Consider the following 24,245-nt stretch of genomic DNA (forward strand, 5'->3'; position numbering starts at 1 on the left):
GCAGATCGGTGCTGGGGGGAGAGAGGAGACAGAAGAATGGCCTGGATCTGCATGGCAATGAGGGACCACATTAAGTTGGGGAGGTTTTAATGGAGGCCATTTTGGAAAGACACACTGGAACTTTCCCTCATTCAATCCAATCAATCTGTTTGTGTGCTGATGTTTGTGTTGTTTTTTTCACCAAGCAATTTGTTCTAACGAGTTGAGGGGAAATTCTCTCTTGGAGGTTACAAAAGACAAGCTGAGGGCAATGAATGCAGAACGCTGGCATGAGGAAGATGATGGTGTTTGGTTTAAAGAGAGAAAGGTAGAGAACTTGAAAGAGACCAGTGACTTGAGATGGCCATTGCAGACAGACAAGTGGCAACATAGCTAATAAGGTCTAAAACTTTTTTAGGCCATTTGGGTAAAGTAAGTGCTTGAAATGATGTGCTGAAGATCATGTAAATGATGGATGCACTTGACTCACTTGAAAACAAAACAATATTAGAACCAGCAGTCTTGAAAAAATAACACTGACCTCAATTTTCATCAGCTGTTCATCCTTCTTGATTCTTTTGAAGCAAAATCATTATCTTTCCTCATTCTTCTCCTAAACACATACTGATAGAAAGATTATAGGAGTAGCTCAGATATCTGTTGTCACTACCAGCCATTCTAATAACAAACACACTTCTTAGTAGAAATGGGATATACTGTAGGATGCGTCCCCAATGGCACCCTACTCCCTAGATGGTGCACATCCATAGGGCTCTAGTCAAAAGTATTGCACTATGTAGGGAAAAGGGTGCCATTTGGGATTCGACGATACGGGGCTTGATGAGGCACATCCTCTAGTCTGCATCTCTTTGTCTCTAAATCATCTGTAGCCCCATTAGAAAGGTGTAGCCCAGGGTTGGGCAACTCCAGTCCTCGGGGGCCGGGGAGGTGTCACTTTTTTCCCCATACCGAGCAAACATAGCTGATTAAAGTAATTACAATCTAAACTGATGATTAGTTGACTATTGGAATCAGGTGTGTTAACTGGGGCTGAGGCAAAAGTGTGACACCAATCAGGCCCCTGAGGACTGGACTTTCCCATCCCTGTTGTAACCTAACATCTCTGTCTTTAAATCATCTGTAGCACTATCAGAAAGGTGTAACCTAACCAGGGCCTTTTCTTACTGTTCTGTCGCCCTAGGCGAGACAAAAAATGCTGCCCGCAAAACTAGAATAGTCCCAGTAACCAAATTACTTTGAAAAGACATCTAAAGGACGTGTTTTCCAGATGTAAAGTTCAATTTAAGTTCTGAATAAAAGGTGAAAAGATTTTTTCTGTTTGTTTAAAATACATATTTTCCAGGATGTTGAATTGGCATCTTTTCCAGATGCTGAAAAATATGTATTTTCCGGAACTTTGAAATCAGGTTCATTTCCAGTTCTGAATTAAAATTTTAAATAGTTATTTTCTGGAGGTTGAAAATACGTATTTTCCAGAAGTTTAAAATATGTATTTTCTAAGTATTTTCCGGATATTGAAATCAGGCATATTGTTGGTTCTGAACGAAAGTTGAAAATAAGTCATTTAGAGACGTCTGTGTTTGGGCCAAATCAAGGCTTGGGCGTCTATGATTGGTTCAGATTTGGTCTGGACCGGACCAAAAATCTATGTCCGTGGACATTGAAATCAAGGCTGGTCTGGATTGTACCAAATCTGAACCAAACAGACGTCTACGATTGGTTCAGATGTTGTCCCGACCGGAGCAAATACCAATATCCGTGGATGTGGAAATCAAGTCTGGTCCGGACTGTACCAAAAAAAGACTTCCAAAAGACATTGGCTCATGCTTACTGGAGTGTAGCCTACCATGTCAGACCACAATGGAATTTTATGAATGCCCATCCATGCGGTAGGCCCACCGTTTGGAAAACAGACCGTTGCATTGGCTTTTTTAGTCCTGATTCCGGTGACAATTCAATTTGATTATTTAAGCTTTGAATATCAGCTACCCAACTTTATCAGGAGGTATCATGAGCCTATTTGCAATGTGTTTACACAGTGGGAAATGCAGAAATATTTTCTTTTTCGCTAGGATCAGCTTATCAAAAATGTACGTATACAAACTACAAACCACTGATCCTGACAATGGGGTGAAACTCCTGGACAACAGTTGTGATTGTCCATACCATATTGTCACTTTTACTTAAATCCTGTCCTGTTTTTAGGATATGTTGTTTGTTAGCGTCATTTAGGTTAGGCTATTTGATTTGAGAAACCTGCATGATGTAAGTGTCCGTCTCATTCCATTGTCATCCATTTTATCTCCAGCATGTAGGCTAAAGAAAAGGCCACATACTCTTTCTACCATCTCCTATAGCTGCTACATGATTTATGTTCGATGATTTTTTGAAGGAGTGTTGGTGAAGCGTCGCAGTGATGTGTCTCTCCAACAGCACCCTGGAGAGTTGCGCAGGGATTGGACATGCAAAATATGTTTACGCCCCTGCCTTTGACAAAGTTGGCACTGTGCGGCACAGTGCGGCATTTGCGCTCACCCAAAAAGCCCATATGCTACTGGTTGAGTGAAATTGTCATTGTTTTTGGGCAGAATTATGTGAGGTTTTATGTGTTGTTGTTGGAGGTGCGACTTGGCCGCCCTCGTCAATCGTCGCCCCAGGTGTCAGCCTAGTCCTGCCTAATGAGCGGGCCGTTTGTGAGCCTAAAAAACTGTGATCTCTCTATGGGTGTGTTACGTTCATCTTTCAAAAGCACCTCTCATCTCATCTGTTGTTTCTGTTTCATTGTCTGCATCCTTCTGTTTCCCAATGCTACCCCAATGCCATGCTATATCTATTACACACATGCAGCTACCATGGAAACACACACATACAAACACACACACACACACTGCTGTCTAACTGTGTATCTTCTCCCCATGCTCTCTCTCAGACGGACTTTGAAAAAGATGTGGACCTGGCGTGTCAAACAGGTAGGTTCTCTCTCTCTCTCTCTCTCTCTCTCTTTCTCTCTCTCTCTCTCTCTTTCTTTCTCTCTCTCTCTCTCTCTCTCTCTCTCTCTCTCTCTCTTTCCCCTCTCTCTCTCTCTCTCTCCCCTCTCTCTCTCTCTTTCCCTCCCTCTCTCTTTCCCCTCTCTCTCTCTTTCCCCTCTCTCTGTCTCTTTCTTTCCTCTCTCTCTCTTTATCTCCTCTCTCTCTCTCTCTCTCTCTCTGTCCCCTATATATCTCTCTACCCTTCTCTCACCCCTCTCTCTTTCTCTCTTATTTCCCTCTCCATCTCTCTCCCCTCACTATCTCCCCCCCTCTCTCCTCTCTCTCTCGTTCTCTCTCCAGAGACAGACACAATGTTCAGAGACACATTGTTCCCCATCACTGGAATAGAGAAGTGTGCTTGCGTGTGTGCGTGCGTATACGAGAACTTGTGTGTGTGTTTGAGGTTATTTGTATATGTGTGTGTGTGTGTGTGTGTGTGTGTGTGTGTGTGTGTGTGTGTGTGTGTGTGTGTGTGTGTGTGTGTGTGTGTGTGTATATGTGTGTGTGTGTGTGTGTGTGTGTGTGTGTGTGTGTGTGTGTGTGTGTGTGTGTGTGTGTGTGTGTGTGTGTGTACCTGTGTGTGTTTCTCTGATTCTGAACGTACTTGTTTTTGCATTTCTGTCTGTGTGTACATTTGTGTTTGTGTGTATATGCGTGTGTGTATATGCGTGTGTGTATATGCGTGTGTGTATATGCGTGTGTGTATATGTGAGACATGTGTACCCTGTGGATGTAAATTAACACCCAGTCATGGTTACTTTCCCACTCCACCCTTGCAGAGAGAGGACACCCATGTAAGTCTGGTACCAACCTGACCCTAATAAAACAGTCAATCACTAATGGCCCAACCCTAACTTGAGATCTACATCAAACTCCTAACTCAAACTTTCATGCAAATGTTGTAACAACAAAGTAGAATGGTAAACGCTGCAGGGATGCATTGTTGGGACTTTTCTGTTTGATTATGGGCCTTGTTCAATAGAACAACATCTACAATGTTATTGTACTCCCTGACAAAGGCTATAACGAAATGCGTCAGAGTTTAAAACAGGATTTTGTTCTATAGAACATGCCATCATCAAGGCATTTCATCCTTTTTGGATGTGTTGTGTGTGTGGGGGGGGGCAAAACATTCATTAACATGAATACAGAAACTGAATGAAACTTTGAGTTATTTACAGATGCACTAACAGATCCCACGTTAATTGTGGCCCAGAAGTGACGACTTAAATGCTGACGGTGTTAGTGTGTGCATGTAATTCAGCATGACTGTGTTGCCTGTAAGGTGAGACCCATGGAGGAATGACTTCGGACTGTATTCACTCAAAAACCTTTACTTGATTGATGAATTTAATATGGCCTATGGAGTGACCATCTCAAATCTGACTGTTGTATGCCTGATTTTGTGACCATGTTTAGCATGAATCAATATGCATGTTGGGTAAATATGTTTCAGTAGGTGAACTGTTGTACTGACTATATACATCAGGCCATGTTAGTCTGACCTTTCATGTCTATCTATTAGAATGACTAATGCTACGCCTCAAATGGAACCCTATTCCCTAGGTAGTGCACTACTTTTGATTAGACCTCCATGTTGCGAGCATGTGATTGTGATCAAAAGATGTGCACTATACAGGAATAGGGTGTCATTTGAGATTCAGCCTTATTCGTTTAGATGTTGACTCATACCAACATGTAGTTGTAAATGTATTGTATGTAGTGTGTTGTTTTAGAAGGATCTCCAATCCTTTGTTCACTAAACGTAAAGCATGAAAATGAAAACGCCAACCAAAGTTTCACATTCTGTTTTATTGTGGTCTCGGTATAAGACATCAAATCTCATCAAACCTTGCTGTTGGTCTCAGGACCAAAAACACACACACACACACACACACACACACACACACACACACACACACACACACACACACACACACACACACACACACACACACACACACACACACACACACACACACACACACACACACACACACACAAGAAACGTGATCTGTCACAACTAGACAGGGAATAATGAGTTCCAATAGTGACCATGTGGTGGAATGGAAGGCAGCAGCAGAGGAATCCAGGTCCATTTCATTGGAGCCAAATGTATTTTACACAATGTCAATGTCTATGGGCCCTGGTCAAAAGTAGTGCACTATATAGAGAATAGGGTGGTATTTGGAAGGAGACACTCTCTCTCTCTCTCTCTCTCTCTCTCTCTCTCTCTCTGTCTCTCTCTCTCTTTGTGTGTGTCTCTCTGTTTCTCTCTCTCTGCTCTCTCTCTGCTCTCTCTGTCTTTCTCTCTCTCTGCTCTCTCTTTCTATCTCTCTGCTCTCTCCATCTCTTTCTGTCTCTGCTCTTTTTCTCTCTCTCTTTCTTTATCGCTCTCTCTAACATTCTCTCTCTGTCTCTCTCTCTCTCTGTTTCTCTCTCTCTCTGTTTCTCTCTATTTATTTCCCGCTCTTTATCTCTCTCTCTCTGTCTCTCTCTGTCTGCTCTCTCTGTCTCTCTCTCTCTAGCTCTGTTCTCTCTCTCTCTCTCTCGCTCTGTTTTTCTCTCTCTGTTGCTCTCTCTATTTCTCTGTCTCTCTCTCTCTCTCTTGCTCTCTCCCTCTCTCTCTCCCTCCCATCTCTCTCTCTCTCTCTCTCTCTCTGTGTTCAGACTGTTCATCCTGCACTCTACATGTTTATCTATTCTGTTCCCTATCCTCACCTCCTTTCCTCTATCCCCCTCCCTTTCGCCTCCCCCTCTCTCCCTTCCATCTCTCTTTCCAGTCATCTTCAAGGAGGTGAACACCTGTAACCCGGCAACCATCACCGGGAATCTCTCCCGAATCTCCCTTGATGAAGAGGACGACCCTAAACTGGCGGCCCACCAGGAGGGGGGTTTAGGGGTCAACTTCAGCTCCCTCCCTGGAAACATCCCCCCTCCTAACCTACTCGTTCAGGTGAAGGGCTGATGGATGGATGGTCTGATACAGTAAAAATGATACCGTAAATAACTCATCTATCGTGCTTTTAGTGATGGCTCGTTATTAATGTTAGTTTTCCCACCCCACCATGTAGGTGCCCCCGCTGGGTGTTCTGAACGAGCTGAGTGACACCCCTGTGAAGAAGGAGGTGAACATGGAGCAGAAGAGGCAGCATGGGAACCCCAGGAACACAGTGCCTGTATACCTCTGCACCGATAGCAGGCTGGGCTGGTCTCGACCGCCTCCTCCTCACAATACCCAGGATGGACCTAGCGTGGGAGGGGAGGGGGACTATATGGTGTTACCCCGTAGGACGGTCAGTCTAAAACCCCCTCCACCCCCGGGGCTGGGGCTGGGGGGCGAGGACAAGCCCCTGAACATTGCGGTGGATGACCCGCCTTTCCCCCCGCCCCCCTCGCCCATGACCCTCCACCCGGCGGAGAGCGAGGCCTACCCGGCCGACTTCATCTCACCCGGCGACCACAACATGAATATCGCAATGAACATGAACCGCTCCTACGGGACGCTCAAGCAGCTCCCCATGCACGGGGGTCACGGACCTCTGGGCCACATACACGCTCCGGGCAGCCACGTGCACGGCCATGGGCAATCACTGCAGCTGAAGCCGGGCCAGAGGCCGTCGGTGAGGCAGATACTAACAGGAGGGGGAGGCACCCGGACCCTGCCACGCAACCTTGGCAGCACCAACGCTAACGCGAGCCTCTCTGCTGGCTCCCTGGAGGTAAAGAGAGAGGGGTGGAGGGATGGGAGGAGAGGGATGGAGGGAAGGGAGGAGAGGGATAGCGGGAAGGGTGGTAAGGGGTGGAGAGGAGGGGGAAAGGGATGTAGGGAAGGAAGGAAGGAGAGGGATGGAGGGAAGAGAGGATAGGGATGGAGGGAAGGGAGAAGAGGGATGAAGGGATGAGAGGGGTTGAGGGAAGGAAGGAGAGGGGTGAAAAACTGTTTTCAACCAGAGTAGCATTATAGCTACAGCTAACATCAGTCTCTCTGCTAGATGGCTCCCTGGACAAAAACAATGAGGAAGGGGGTGATGGAGGGAACATAAAGGAGGATGAGAGGAGAAGGGGTGGCAGATACAAACACACTTCTGTCTACACCTGTTGTTCGGATACAAGGTCGACCTCACCCCTGTTCAGAAAAAGCATACACCAAGCTTTCTCTCTCACATTGAAACTGTGTGTTATTGGAGGTCTGAAAGTGGTTATTGTTGAATCAGTGATTTCCTATAGTCATGTCCCAGGGTTGATATTAGGATGGCTAGAGAGAGGGCATGAAGATTAAACCAGGGTATTGGCATTAAAATGGCCCTTACTGTTCACCGAGACAGGGGGAGAATAGTGATTTAACTGTGGATGACGCTGTGATCCAGGTGTGTGTGTGTGTGTGTGTGCGTGCGTGCGTGCGTGCGCACAACTCTAAATATAACCACTAGTCTGTTGTGTGTGTGCATAAGAACAGAGTGCTGTTCATAAATTATTACTCATTATGTGTTATATCGATGTACCATAGACGTTCACGCGGATGGATAAAGACACACACACGCACACACACTTGTGTGTTTATAATCACCCTCCAGGCCTACAAGGAGACAGAGCAGATGGGGTGAGAGGGACAGGGAGTATCCCAGGAGAGTGTCTGTCTGCCCACCTTAATTACACACACACACACACACACACACGCACACACACACACACACACACACACACACACACACACACACACACACACACACACACACACACACACACACACACACACACACACACACACACACACACACACACACACTTCCCGTAGACACACAGACAAACCCTCTCTCTCTCTCTGTCTCACACACACACACTATCCTGATGACTTGATGAAGGAATGGAGACAGTACTTACACTGAAGGACAGAGAACTACACATGCTTATTTTAGAATGAAAGACATTGCAACACAGTCATTAAAACATCTCACTCAGATCTATATTTGCATCCAAAATGGCACCCTATTCCCTATTTAATGTAGTGCTTTTGACCAGGGTCCATAGGGTAGGCCCAGTATATAGGGAATAGGGTATAATTTGGGACTCTATGAGAACACTTTTGAATATCTTTAAACATCACTCTGAGAGACCACTGGGTCTTCCCTGTGCTTAGCTTACTGTTTGTATCCCAAATGTCAGCCTATTCCCTTTAGAGTGCACTACTTCAACTGGTCAAAGTTGTGCACTTTAAAGGGAACAGGGAGCCATTTGGGACTCATACACATTCATCAGATTCTTGGATAATACAGTTATTTCATCCTGTTTAAATGTGCTTCATTTGGAGATGTGTATCAGAACTTCTCTCCAGACTGAGATGAAGTGCTTCTTAAAATCCAACTCAAACATGAAGATGCATAACGTAACAGGTTACAGAAATGGACTGGAATGCTTTAGATTTTGCAGAGGTTTGAGGATTTGGTATTGAGTCTGATTGATTTGTAGATTTCAATGTGAAGCGAACATAAATCGATTTTCATAAAGTCTAAAAAAGCTCTGTAATGGTGTTTGCCACTGTGAAGAGACTGATAGGAAGTGAAAGAGAAGGGACTTATGAGGGGTAAGGAAGGAAGGAGAGGGGATAGGGTAGGTAAGACAAACACAGATAATATGAATATTACTCTCCTTCCCTGTTAATGTTATGCTGTGGAGTGGCATTGGTGGGAATTCTTTAGTAAAGACAACAGGTGTACAGATTTAGGATTTTAATTTGATCACCCTGTTGTTGCAGGAAATATCCTGCATAGCAGAAAACGCAAACTTAGTGTATTTGAAGTTTAAAAAGAGCTTCTAAAGTTAGTCATTTCCACTTTGAAATGTCAGACTTGATGAAAATATATACCATGCCCCTACAAAAATGTCCATTAATTATAATCCACACAATAATATTTCCTGTTGCTTCATATTTCCTGTTGCTCCAAGATTATTTTCCTGCAGTGAGAAACTGGTCAAATTACGACCCTACATCTGTATGCTCTTAGAAAAAAAGGTGCTATCCAGAACCTAAAAGGGTCCCATTTGGTTCCAAGTAAAACTGGTTTGGGTTCCATGTAGAACCTTTTCTACAGAGGGTTCTACATGGAAAAAAGGGTTTTACCTGGAACCAAAAAGGGATAATTTATGGGAACAGCCGAAGAACCCTTTTGGAACCCTTTTTTTCTAAACGTGTATATTCCAACAGATACAGGTACTGTACACTTGACATTGGGTATTATAGTATGCTTCCAACTAGGGGTTGTGTGAGGGAGGGTGGGTGTTTGTGTTAGTATGTGTGCCCTCACTTAAGTGCACAGCACATGTATGGGTGTTGTTTGTGTACTATACAGTACTTGGGATCCTTAATGTCATGGGATCATTTTTCAGAAGGGAAGAGGATACACACACAATGTGATCACTGCTGTGTTTGAATGAGAGATCTGAGCGTCATGGCTTGTCTTTTGTCCTCTGTGGTATAGTCAATCTTCTCAATAGTCACACCAAGTTGAGGACTGAGTGGTTTAACGCAGTAGACAGCATGGAAGATGGCTGAAGGAAATGACATTACCGTCTTGATCATTTTGACATAACTTCAATAGAATAAAGCTTGTTTAATTCAAAAGCAATTTACAGTGAACACATTTATTCAGAATATGTTGACCATGTGGGAATCAAACCAAGAAAGGCTTTGTTGCATGTTCCATTAACGTAGCCATCAGAACTACATAATAATTCCATTTTTACCACGCATAAGGTATTTGTGTGTTTGTGTGTGTTGATGATTAAAGGGGGGGGGGGGGTCCAGGGATCTACAGACATTGATCATATCTTCTCTCCCCCCGCCCCTCACCCCTCCTCCCTCAGAGGAAAAGAGTACGGTACTCTGAGCTGGATTTTGAGGTAAGATCCCCCTTTTCACCCTCCCCTCAGCCTGTCTCTGCTTCTGTCTGCTTCAGCCAGGTTTGAGTGACGCGTAGAGGAGCCAATGGCATCGCTAAACCCCTTACCCTTGCGCCTGTGTCTCCCTTGCATTTGACTTGGTACAGTCCAACCCATGTATAGTGTGCCAGTTTCTACAACAAGGATCTAGGGCACCCCCTGTAACTAGATGGATTTGGTTTTGACTGATTTTACCTTGATTGGACAAATTATTTATATATTGTACAGACAGAAAATGACTTTATTTAACTTTTTTCAATCTGAATCAGTCAACCATTTCAATCAGAATGGAAAAGCACAATGGGGTGCCAGGTCCTGGTTGAAGGAACAATGGTGCAGTAGGAAGCTTTGACTGGATGAATTAATGAATGAAAATGTGATTGACGGTGAGTTGGTGTTTTTGAAAGTTTGGTAGTAGATGTGTGTTTTGCGGGTAATTACATGTGTGTGCGTGTTTGTGTGTGGGTTGGAGTGCAATAGTCGCTCCATGGAATGAACAAGCCCTGGGAATCTTGCAAATCTCCAGTCTCAAACAGCCCCGAAAAACTAAACTAAAACCCTTTGCTTCACTTCCTTAAGTGAAAATTGGCTTTCCTCCTCCCCTTATCCTTGTAAAGACTGGAGACTTGCTTTCCACTGTGGAGGCCTCGTCCATAGTAGAACTAAGGTATGTGTGGACTGATGCACAACTAACAGGCTAACAAGCACTAGCGCTTAGCTACAGTATGATAACCTGGAGTAGGATGATGTTGCCTAAGGGCAACTATTACCCAGAGCTTGTAACCCTTCCTGACTGGCATAGTCTGTGAAACTGCATGATATTTTCCTTAAAATGGCTAGATTCCTGTGTCAAAATGGACACCAATGTAGCCCTCTACCGAGAAAGTGTCTGAGAGAGAAAGATTCAAGGTAGAGTCAGAGTTCAAAAATACAAATAAAGAAAAGAGCAGTGATGACAGAGGAAGAGAGAGAGAGAGAGAGCTTTGAAGTGCAGAAGAGGTGAACTATAAAGGAAGTAGGTCTACACGTAAATTAAATGACTTATAAAGGCAGACTCAGAGAGGGAGAACTGACAGACAAGGAGAGGGAGAGAAGAGAGTGCAGACTCTGTGGTAATTGGTGGCAGCAGTCGCAGCCGGCCTTGGCCAGAGTGTCTGAATGTGTGAGGATCGCCGTCTGGCCCCTGTGTCTCTCTTTGCCCTCGAGCTGCTGCGTCGATTAGCCGCCGCCATGCTGCTAAAGCGCTAGCCATTCGCAAAAAGAGCAAGTCGCTGTGACAAGGTCTCTCTCCTGTCAGGGACTTCCACTTGTAATAGGATGTAGTTGCTCTTAGACGCTGGGATACAGTCAGTTAAAATTTGATTTGATTTGAGTTGAGTCTTTACCAGTTTAAATGGTGAGTGTGAGGATTTGGGGAGGGTAAGCTGATCCTAAATCTGTGCTTACAGGGAATTTTTACTCAGTTCCACATCACTGTAGACTAATTGCTAACTAGCTAATGCTACCCTTCTAACTAGCTAATGCTTCCTTGCTAACTAGCTACCACTAACAATAACGTGGCCTGCTTGGCTCTCATATCCATTCAGAGCAAACTCAGATACATCTCACAGCATCAAATCCTAAAATCGAGACAGGGAAATGTTAGAGAGAAGATGAGAGGACTATCTATCCATCCCTCTCTTCCCCTCCTCCCCCTCGCCGTGGCTGGCATCAAACTGTCCCTTCCGCTTCTTCGGCCTCTCTTCCCTCAAACCACCCTATCTATCCGTGTCTCTTTAGCTATTCTTTTCTTATTCTGTTCATTTTTTGTTGTACCTTCCTCTCCCTTCCAGAAAGTGATGCACACTCGCAAAAGACATTCTGAGCTGTACCATGAGCTCAACCACTCCACCACCAAGTTCCACACCATAGACAGGTATAACAGGGACCCCGCCATGTCCACCTTCAAGGTAAGAGCCCAACCATACGGAGCGAGTGGGATACGGGAGCTAGCTTCCCCACACCTCAAACCCCTGCAACTCCCCACGCCACTCCCTACTCCCCCCCCCCCCACACACACACACACTGAGCTCATTACCACCTCTCGTCGTCACCTATGAAATAGTATCGTTAATAAGCGCATCTAGAGTTTTCACAGCGATGTGTGAGTGTGTTTGTTATCACCTAGAGTGGGAGTGTTAGTACTGAGTATACTCCCCCCACACACACACACACCTTTTAGATAGAGAACATACTAAGGGCTCAATCCAAACTTGACATCCACACTTCTATCTCAATCTTGTAACAGTGACAATGATGTAACAGTGATATTAACACTGCACGGAATGTAGTGACCAGTAGAAAAATGATCTTAAAATCACTGGATCACACTCCCATTCTAGTGCACAACTCTTCGGTTTTCAAATGCAATTTAATTATGTAACTTAAATGTATTATAAACTTGTTTGTTAAACTTGAACCAGAGCTAACCATGACTAAAGCTTTTCTTTTATTTCTTTGTTTTTGTGGTTTTGAATGTTTTTTATGCATTTTTAACAATGCTTGTTTTATTTGGCTGGAGAGCAACATAACTACCTCATAAACATTTCATAACCTTTTTATTCCAAGCATAATAAGAGCTAAGGGATGTGCAATGTCACCTTTTATCAGCCTGTGTGTGTGTCTACGTGCATTCGTGCGTGTTTGTGTATTTGTCTGCTTGCGTGAGTGTCTGTGCACGTGTGTGTATGTCTACGTGTTTGTCTGTGTGTGCTTGAGTGTGCTTGTCTTTTTGTGTGTGTGTGTGTGTGCGTGCGTGCGTGTGTTTGTGTGAAATGCCGTCTGCGTATCGTTAATGCACCATTAGCACCAGACTAAGGAGTCCCTGCTTTCACTGACCTTCATAGAGCCTATTTCATCAAGATTTAAACACCACTCACACACACATACACACATACACACACACCTCATCTCCAGGAGCTGCAGTACAGATACGGTACATCAGACAGTGATGAGTTATTCAGCCTTGATATCTGTACTTTCCCAGGGCACCTGTAGTCTGCTAGTTCACATCTCATGTACACTGGGAGCAGAGGAACAGAGGACACACACACACACACACACACACACACACACACACACACACACACACACACACACACACACACACACACACACACACACACACACACACACACACACACACACTGAGACACACACACCCTGAGACACACACACACACACACACACATTGAGACACACACACACTGAGACACACACACAAGCATACACACACACACACACCCTTACACTTCTCATATTTCCCAGGCCAGAGCAGCAGCCTCTGCTGTCGTTTCTCGTTTCCTCAACCTCTTGATTAAGTGTTCCAGGATCACCACCCAGCTCTCTCCCCAGTTATTACTGGGCAGCAAAAAGGACCAATCACAGAATACTGACCCAAGCATATGTTTGCCGGTGTACTAGTCATTTGATTCCGCTCAGTACAATTCTAGGCAAAGCATGTTGAGGAACTGACATACTGGATTTAAGCACTCAAATATGTACTTACATACAGTCATACTAACACACATAAACTCAGCAAAAAAAGAAACGTCAATACATAACAAGATTCAACAACTGAGACAAAAACTGAACAAGTTCCACAGACATGTGACTAACAGAAATGGAATAATGTGTCACTGAACAATGGGGGGTCAAAATCAAAAGTGGCCACCAGCTGCATTAAGTACTGCAGTGCATTTCCTCCTCATGGACTGCACCAAATTTGCCAGTTCTTGCTGTGAGATGTTACCCCACTCTTCCACCAAGGCACCTGTAAGTTCCCAGACATTTCTGGGGGGAATGGCCCTAGCCCTCAACCTCCGATCCAACAGGTCCCAGATATGCTCAATGGGATTTAGATCCGGGCTCTTCGCTGGCCATGGCAGAACACTGACATTCCTGTCTTGCAGGAAATCACGCACAGAACGAGCAGTATGGCTGGTGGCATTGTCATGCTGGAGGGTCATGTCAGGATGAGCCTGCAGGAAGGGTACCACATGAGGGAGGAGGATGTCTTCTCTGTAACGCACAGCGTTTTGATTGCCTGCAATGACAACAAGCTCATTCTGATGATGCTGTGACACACCGCCCCAGACCATGATGACCCTCCACCTCCAAACCGATCCCGCTCCAGAGTACAGGCCTCGGTGTAATGCTCATTCCTTCAACGATAAATGCGAATCCGACCATCACCCCTGGTGAGACAAAACTGCGACTCGTCAGTGAAGAGCACTTTTTGCCAGTCCTGTCTGGTCCAGCGACAGTGGGTTTGTGCCCATAGGCGATGTTGTTGCCAGTTATGTCTGGTGAAGACCTGCCTTACAACAGGCCTACAAGCCCTCAGTCCAGCCTCTCTCAACCTATTGCGGACAGTCTGAGCACTGATGGAGGGATTGTGCGTTCCTGGTGTAACTCGGGCAGTTGTTGTTGCCATCCTGTACCTGTCCCGCAGGTGTGATGTTCCAATGTACCGATCCTGTGCAGGTGTTGTTACGCGTGGTCTGCCACTGCGAGAACGATCAGCTGTCCATCCTGTCTCCGTGTAGGACTGTCTTAGGCGTCTCACAGTACGGACATTGCCCTGGCCACATCTGCAGTCCTCATGCCTCCTTGCAGCATGCCTAAGGCACGTTCACGCAGATGAGCAGGGACCCTGGGCATCTTTCTTTTGGTGTTTTTCAGAGTCAGTTGAAAGGCCTCTTTAGTGTCTTAAGTTTTCATAACTGTGACCTTAATTGCCTACCATCTGTAAGCTGTTAGTGTCTTAACTTCTATGGGCTACGTGGGACGCTAGCGTCCCACCCGCGGTATACACTATCGACAGCCAGTGAAATATCAGGGCGGCAAATTCAAAACAACAAAATCTCATAATTCAAATTTCTCAAACATACAACTATTTTACACCATTTTAAAGATACACTTCTCCTTAATCCAACCACATTGTCTGATTTCAAAAAGGCTTTACGGCGAAAGGATAAAGTTAGATTATGTTAGGACAGAGCGTCAACAAGGAAAACCACACAGCCATTTTCCAAGCAGGAGAGGCGTCACAAAAAACAGAATACAGCTAAAATTAAGCACTAACGATCTTCATCAGATGACACTCCTAGGACTCAATGTTACACAATACATGTATGTTTTGTTCGATAAAGTTCATATTCTTATCCAAAAACCCCATTTTACATTGGCACGTGATGTTCAGAAAATATTTGGCCTCCAAAACTTCCGGTGAATGAGCACAAAATATCCCAAAATACTCATCATAAACGTTGATAAAATATTAACTATTATTCAAAGAATTATAGATAAACATCTCCTTAATGCAACCGCTGTGCCAGATTTAAAAAAAGCTTCACGGGGAAAGCACACTTTGCAATAATCTGAGTACAGCGCTCAGAAAACCAAACCAGCAATACAGATACCCACCATTTTGGAGTCATCTAAAATCATAAATAGCATTATAAATATGCACATACCTTTGATGATCTTCATCAGAATGCACTCTCAGGTATCCCAGGTCCACAATAAATGTTGTTTTGTTCGATAAAGTCCATAATTTATGTCCAAATACCTCCTTGTTGTTTGAGCGTTCAGTAAGCTACTCCAAATGTGGGAAGCGCGCCGAGAACTTCACGACGAAAAGTCAAAAAAGTTATATTTACATTCGTAGAAACCAGTCAAACGTTGTATAGCATCAATCTTTAGGGCCTTTTTAACATAAAACTTCAATAATATTCCAACCGGACGATTCCAATGTCTTGAAAACTGTTATGGAACACAGCTACCTCATCACGTCAATGCCCGCCAATGAACTCATGTCATTTTCTGAGTCACCAACTTCCCGGCCTTCTTGTTCGCTCTCTGTTCACTGCAAAAGCCTGAAACAAGGTTGTAAAGACTGTTGACATCTAGTGGAAGCCTTAGGAAGTGCAAAATGAACCCGAAGTCACTGTGTGTTAGATAGGCAATGACTTGAAAAGACTACAAGCATCAGATTTCCCACTTCCTGGTTGGATTTTTCTTCGATTTTTGCCTGCCATATGAGTTCTGTTATACTCACAGACATCATTCAAACAGTTTTAGAAACTTCAGAGTGTTTTCTATCCAAATCTACTAATAATTTGCAAATATTTGACTCTGGGCCCGAGTATTAGGCAGTTTACTCTGGGCATGCTTTTCATCCAAAAATGAAAATACTGCCCCCTATACCTTAAAATGTTAACAACCATTCCACAGGTGCATGTTCATTAAATGTTTATGGTTCATTGAACAAGCATGGGAAACATGGGAAAGTGTTTAAACCCTTTACAATGAAGATCTGTGAAGTTATTTTTACGAATTATCTTTGACAGACAGGGTCCTGAAAAAGGGATGTTTCTTTTTTTGCTGAGTTTATATACAGTCATACTAACACACACATACACACAGTCATACTAACACACATACACACAGTCACAGTAACACACATACATACAGTCACACTAACACACATACACACAGTCACAGTAACACACATTCACACAGTCACAATAACACACATTACACACAGTCACAGTAACACACATACACACAGTCACAGTAACACGCATACACACAGTCACTCTAACACATATACACACAGTCACAGTAACACACATTACACACAGTCATATTAACACACATTACACACAGTCATATTAACACACACACACAGTCACAGTAACACACATACACACAGTCACAGTAACACACAGTCACACTAACACACAGTCACACAGTCACAGTAACACACATATACACAGTCACACTAACACACATACACACAGTCACACTAACACACAGTCACAGTAACACACAGTCACACAGTCACAGTAACACACATATACACAGTCACAGTAACACACATACACACAGTCATACTAACACACATACACACAGTCATACTAACACACATACACACAGTCACACTAACACACAGTCACACAGTCACAGTAACACACATACACACAGTCACACTAACACGCATACACACAGTCACAGTAACACACATACACACAGTCACAGTAACACACATACACACAGTCACACTAACACGCATATACACAGTCACAGTAACACACATACACACAGTCATATTAACACACATTACACACAGTCATATTAACACACACACACAGTAACACACATACACACGGTCACAGTAACACACAGTCACACTAACACACAGTCACAGTCACAGTAACACACATATACACAGTCACACTAACACACATACACACAGTCACACTAACACACAGTCACAGTAACACACAGTCACACAGTCACAGTAACACACATATACACAGTCACAGTAACACACATACACACAGTCATACTAACACACATACACACAGTCATACTAACACACATACACACAGTCACACTAACACACATACACACAGTCACACTAACACACATACACACAGTCACACTAACACACATACACACAGTCACACTAACACACATACACACAGTCACAGTAACACACATACACACAGTCACACTAACACGCATATACACAGTCACAGTAACACACATACACACAGTCATATTAACACACATTACACACAGTCATATTAACACACACACACAGTAACACACATACACACGGTCACAGTAACACACAGTCACACTAACACACAGTCACACAGTCACAGTAACACACATATACACAGTCACACTAACACACATACACACAGTCACACTAACACACAGTCACAGTAACACACAGTCACACAGTCACAGTAACACACATATACACAGTCACAGTAACACACATACACACAGTCATACTAACACACATACACACAGTCATACTAACACACATACACACAGTCACACTAACACACATACACACAGTCACACTAACACACATACACACAGTCACACTAACACACATACACACAGTCACAGTAACACACATACACACAGTCACAGTAACACACATACAAACAGTCACACTAACACGCATATACACAGTCACAGTAACACACAGTCACACAGTCACAGTAACACACATATACACAGTCACAGTAACACACATACACACAGTCATACTAACACACATACACACAGTCATACTAACACACATACACACAGTCACACTAACACACATACACACAGTCACACTAACACACATACACACAGTCACACTAACACACATACACACAGTCACAGTAACACACATACACACAGTCACAGTAACACACATACACACAGTCACACTAACACGCATATACACAGTCACAGTAACACACATACACACAGTCATACTAACACACATACACACAGTCACACTAACACACAGTCACACAGTCACAGTAACACACATACACACAGTCACACTAACACGCATACACACAGTCACAGTAACACACATACACACAGTCACAGTAACACACATACACACAGTCACACTAACACGCATATACACAGTCACAGTAACACACATACACACAGTCATATTAACACACATTACACACAGTCATATTAACACACACACACAGTAACACACATACACACGGTCACAGTAACACACAGTCACACTAACACACAGTCACAGTCACAGTAACACACATATACACAGTCACACTAACACACATACACACAGTCACACTAACACACAGTCACAGTAACACACAGTCACACAGTCACAGTAACACACATATACACAGTCACAGTAACACACATACACACAGTCATACTAACACACATACACACAGTCATACTAACACACATACACACAGTCACACTAACACACATACACACAGTCACACTAACACACATACACACAGTCACACTAACACACATACACACAGTCACACTAACACACATACACACAGTCACAGTAACACACATACACACAGTCACACTAACACGCATATACACAGTCACAGTAACACACATACACACAGTCATATTAACACACATTACACACAGTCATATTAACACACACACACAGTAACACACATACACACGGTCACAGTAACACACAGTCACACTAACACACAGTCACACAGTCACAGTAACACACATATACACAGTCACACTAACACACATACACACAGTCACACTAACACACAGTCACAGTAACACACAGTCACACAGTCACAGTAACACACATATACACAGTCACAGTAACACACATACACACAGTCATACTAACACACATACACACAGTCATACTAACACACATGCACACTCACACTAACACACATACACACAGTCAAACTAACACACATACACACAGTCACACTAACACACATACACACAGTCACAGTAACACACATACACACAGTCACAGTAACACACATACAAACAGTCACACTAACACGCATATACACAGTCACAGTAACACACATACACACAGTCATATTAACACACATTACACACAGTCATATTAACACACACACACAGTAACACACATACACACGGTCACAGTAACACACAGTCACACTAACACACAGTCACAGTCACAGTAACACACATATACACAGTCACACTAACACACATACACACAGTCACACTAACACACAGTCACAGTAACACACAGTCACACAGTCACAGTAACACACATATACACAGTCACAGTAACACACATACACACAGTCATACTAACACACATACACACAGTCATACTAACACACATGCACACAGTCACACTAACACACATACACACAGTCACACTAACACACATACACACAGTCACACTAACACACATACACACAGTCACACTAACACACAGTCACAGTAACACACAGTCACACAGTCACAGTAACACACATATACACAGTCACAGTAACACACATACACACAGTCATACTAACACACACACACACAGTCACAGTAACACACATGCACACAGTCACACTAACACACATACACACAGTCACAGTAACACACATTCACACAGTCACAATAACACACATTACACACAGTCACAGTAACACACATACACACAGTCACAGTAACACGCATACACACAGTCACTCTAACACATATACACACAGTCACAGTAACACACATTACACACAGTCATATTAACACACATTACACACAGTCATATTAACACACACACACAATCACAGTAACACACATACACACGGTCACAGTAACACACAGTCACACTAACACACAGTCACACAGTCACAGTAACACACATATACACAGTCACACTAACACACATACACACAGTCACACTAACACACAGTCACAGTAACACACAGTCACACAGTCACAGTAACACACATATACACAGTCACAGTAACACACATACACACAGTCATACTAACACACATACACACAGTCATACTAACACACATACACACAGTCACACTAACACACAGTCACACAGTCACAGTAACACACATACACACAGTCACACTAACACGCATACACACAGTCACAGTAACACACATACACACAGTCACAGTAACACACATACACACAGTCACACTAACACGCATATACACAGTCACAGTAACACACATACACACAGTCATATTAACACACATTACACACAGTCATATTAACACACACACACAGTAACACACATACACACGGTCACAGTAACACACAGTCACACTAACACACAGTCACAGTCACAGTAACACACATATACACAGTCACACTAACACACATACACACAGTCACACTAACACACAGTCACAGTAACACACAGTCACACAGTCACAGTAACACACATATACACAGTCACAGTAACACACATACACACAGTCATACTAACACACATACACACAGTCATACTAACACACATACACACAGTCACACTAACACACATACACACAGTCACACTAACACACATACACACAGTCACACTAACACACATACACACAGTCACACTAACACACATACACACAGTCACAGTAACACACATACACACAGTCACACTAACACGCATATACACAGTCACAGTAACACACATACACACAGTCATATTAACACACATTACACACAGTCATATTAACACACACACACAGTAACACACATACACACGGTCACAGTAACACACAGTCACACTAACACACAGTCACACAGTCACAGTAACACACATATACACAGTCACACTAACACACATACACACAGTCACACTAACACACAGTCACAGTAACACACAGTCACACAGTCACAGTAACACACATATACACAGTCACAGTAACACACATACACACAGTCATACTAACACACATACACACAGTCATACTAACACACATACACACAGTCACACTAACACACATACACACAGTCACACTAACACACATACACACAGTCACACTAACACACATACACACAGTCACAGTAACACACATACACACAGTCACAGTAACACACATACAAACAGTCACACTAACACGCATATACACAGTCACAGTAACACACAGTCACACAGTCACAGTAACACACATATACACAGTCACAGTAACACACATACACACAGTCATACTAACACACATACACACAGTCATACTAACACACATGCACACAGTCACACTAACACACATACACACAGTCACACTAACACACATACACACAGTCACACTAACACACATACACACAGTCACAGTAACACACATACACACAGTCACAGTAACACACATACAAACAGTCACACTAACACGCATATACACAGTCACAGTAACACACATACACACAGTCATACTAACACACATACACACAGTCACACTAACACACAGTCACACAGTCACAGTAACACACATACACACAGTCACACTAACACGCATACACACAGTCACAGTAACACACATACACACAGTCACAGTAACACACATACACACAGTCACACTAACACGCATATACACAGTCACAGTAACACACATACACACAGTCATATTAACACACATTACACACAGTCATATTAACACACACACACAGTAACACACATACACACGGTCACAGTAACACACAGTCACACTAACACACAGTCACAGTCACAGTAACACACATATACACAGTCACACTAACACACATACACACAGTCACACTAACACACAGTCACAGTAACACACAGTCACACAGTCACAGTAACACACATATACACAGTCACAGTAACACACATACACACAGTCATACTAACACACATACACACAGTCACACTAACACACATACACACAGTCACACTAACACACATACACACAGTCACACTAACACACATACACACAGTCACACTAACACACATACACACAGTCACACTAACACACATACACACAGTCACAGTAACACACATACACACAGTCACACTAACACGCATATACACAGTCACAGTAACACACATACACACAGTCATATTAACACACATTACACACAGTCATATTAACACACACACACAGTAACACACATACACACGGTCACAGTAACACACAGTCACACTAACACACAGTCACACAGTCACAGTAACACACATATACACAGTCACACTAACACACATACACACAGTCACACTAACACACAGTCACAGTAACACACAGTCACACAGTCACAGTAACACACATATACACAGTCACAGTAACACACATACACACAGTCATACTAACACACATACACACAGTCATACTAACACACATGCACACTCACACTAACACACATACACACAGTCAAACTAACACACATACACACAGTCACACTAACACACATACACACAGTCACAGTAACACACATACACACAGTCACAGTAACACACATACAAACAGTCACACTAACACGCATATACACAGTCACAGTAACACACATACACACAGTCATATTAACACACATTACACACAGTCATATTAACACACACACACAGTAACACACATACACACGGTCACAGTAACACACAGTCACACTAACACACAGTCACAGTCACAGTAACACACATATACACAGTCACACTAACACACATACACACAGTCACACTAACACACAGTCACAGTAACACACAGTCACACAGTCACAGTAACACACATATACACAGTCACAGTAACACACATACACACAGTCATACTAACACACATACACACAGTCATACTAACACACATGCACACAGTCACACTAACACACATACACACAGTCACACTAACACACATACACACAGTCACACTAACACACATACACACAGTCACACTAACACACAGTCACAGTAACACACAGTCACACAGTCACAGTAACACACATATACACAGTCACAGTAACACACATACACACAGTCATACTAACACACACACACACAGTCACAGTAACACACATGCACACAGTCACACTAACACACATACACACAGTCACAGTAACACACATTCACACAGTCACAATAACACACATTACACACAGTCACAGTAACACACATACACACAGTCACAGTAACACGCATACACACAGTCACTCTAACACATATACACACAGTCACAGTAACACACATTACACACAGTCATATTAACACACATTACACACAGTCATATTAACACACACACACAATCACAGTAACACACATACACACGGTCACAGTAACACACAGTCACACTAACACACAGTCACACAGTCACAGTAACACACATATACACAGTCACACTAACACACATACACACAGTCACACTAACACACAGTCACAGTAACACACAGTCACAGTAACACACATATACACAGTCACAGTAACACACATACACACAGTCATACTAACACACATACACACAGTCACACTAACACACATACACACAGTCACACTAACACACAGTCACACAGTCACAGTAACACACATATACACAGTCACAGTAACACACATACACACAGTCATACTAACACACATACACACAGTCATACTAACACACATACACACAGTCACACTAACACACATAGACACAGTCACACTAACACACATACACACAGTCACACTAACACACATACACACAGTCACACTAACACACAGTCACAGTAACACACAGTCACACAGTCACAGTAACACACATATACACAGTCACAGTAACACACATATACACAGTCACACTAACACACATACACACAGTCACACTAACACACAGTCACAGTAACACACAGTCACACAGTCACAGTAACACACACATACACAGTCACAGTAACACATATACACACAGTCCTACTAACACACATACACACAGTCACACTAACACACATACACACAGTCACATTAACACACAGTCACACAGTCACAGTAACACACATACACACAGTCAC

At 43.2% G+C, this 24,245-nt stretch overlaps 1 protein-coding gene across 3 annotated transcripts in view; it reads left to right on the forward strand.

Annotated features, from left to right (window-relative positions):
- The window catches only part of adgrb2 (adhesion G protein-coupled receptor B2), a 470,244-nt gene that overhangs the window by 430,279 nt on the left and 15,720 nt on the right, over positions 1-24,245 (forward strand). For all 3 annotated transcript variants that reach the window (XM_029732443.1, XM_029732444.1, XM_029732445.1), the window contains 6 exons: positions 2,930-2,969; positions 3,809-3,823; positions 5,813-5,985; positions 6,104-6,751; positions 9,894-9,929; positions 11,801-11,917. In XM_029732443.1, coding sequence (XP_029588303.1) covers positions 2,930-2,969; positions 3,809-3,823; positions 5,813-5,985; positions 6,104-6,751; positions 9,894-9,929; positions 11,801-11,917 — 1,029 coding nt within the window. The remainder of the gene's footprint in view (positions 1-2,929; positions 2,970-3,808; positions 3,824-5,812; positions 5,986-6,103; positions 6,752-9,893; positions 9,930-11,800; positions 11,918-24,245) is intronic.

This window comes from Salmo trutta, chromosome 34 (assembly GCF_901001165.1).
Source record: "Salmo trutta chromosome 34, fSalTru1.1, whole genome shotgun sequence".
NCBI classification, from domain to species: Eukaryota; Metazoa; Chordata; class Actinopteri; order Salmoniformes; family Salmonidae; genus Salmo; species Salmo trutta.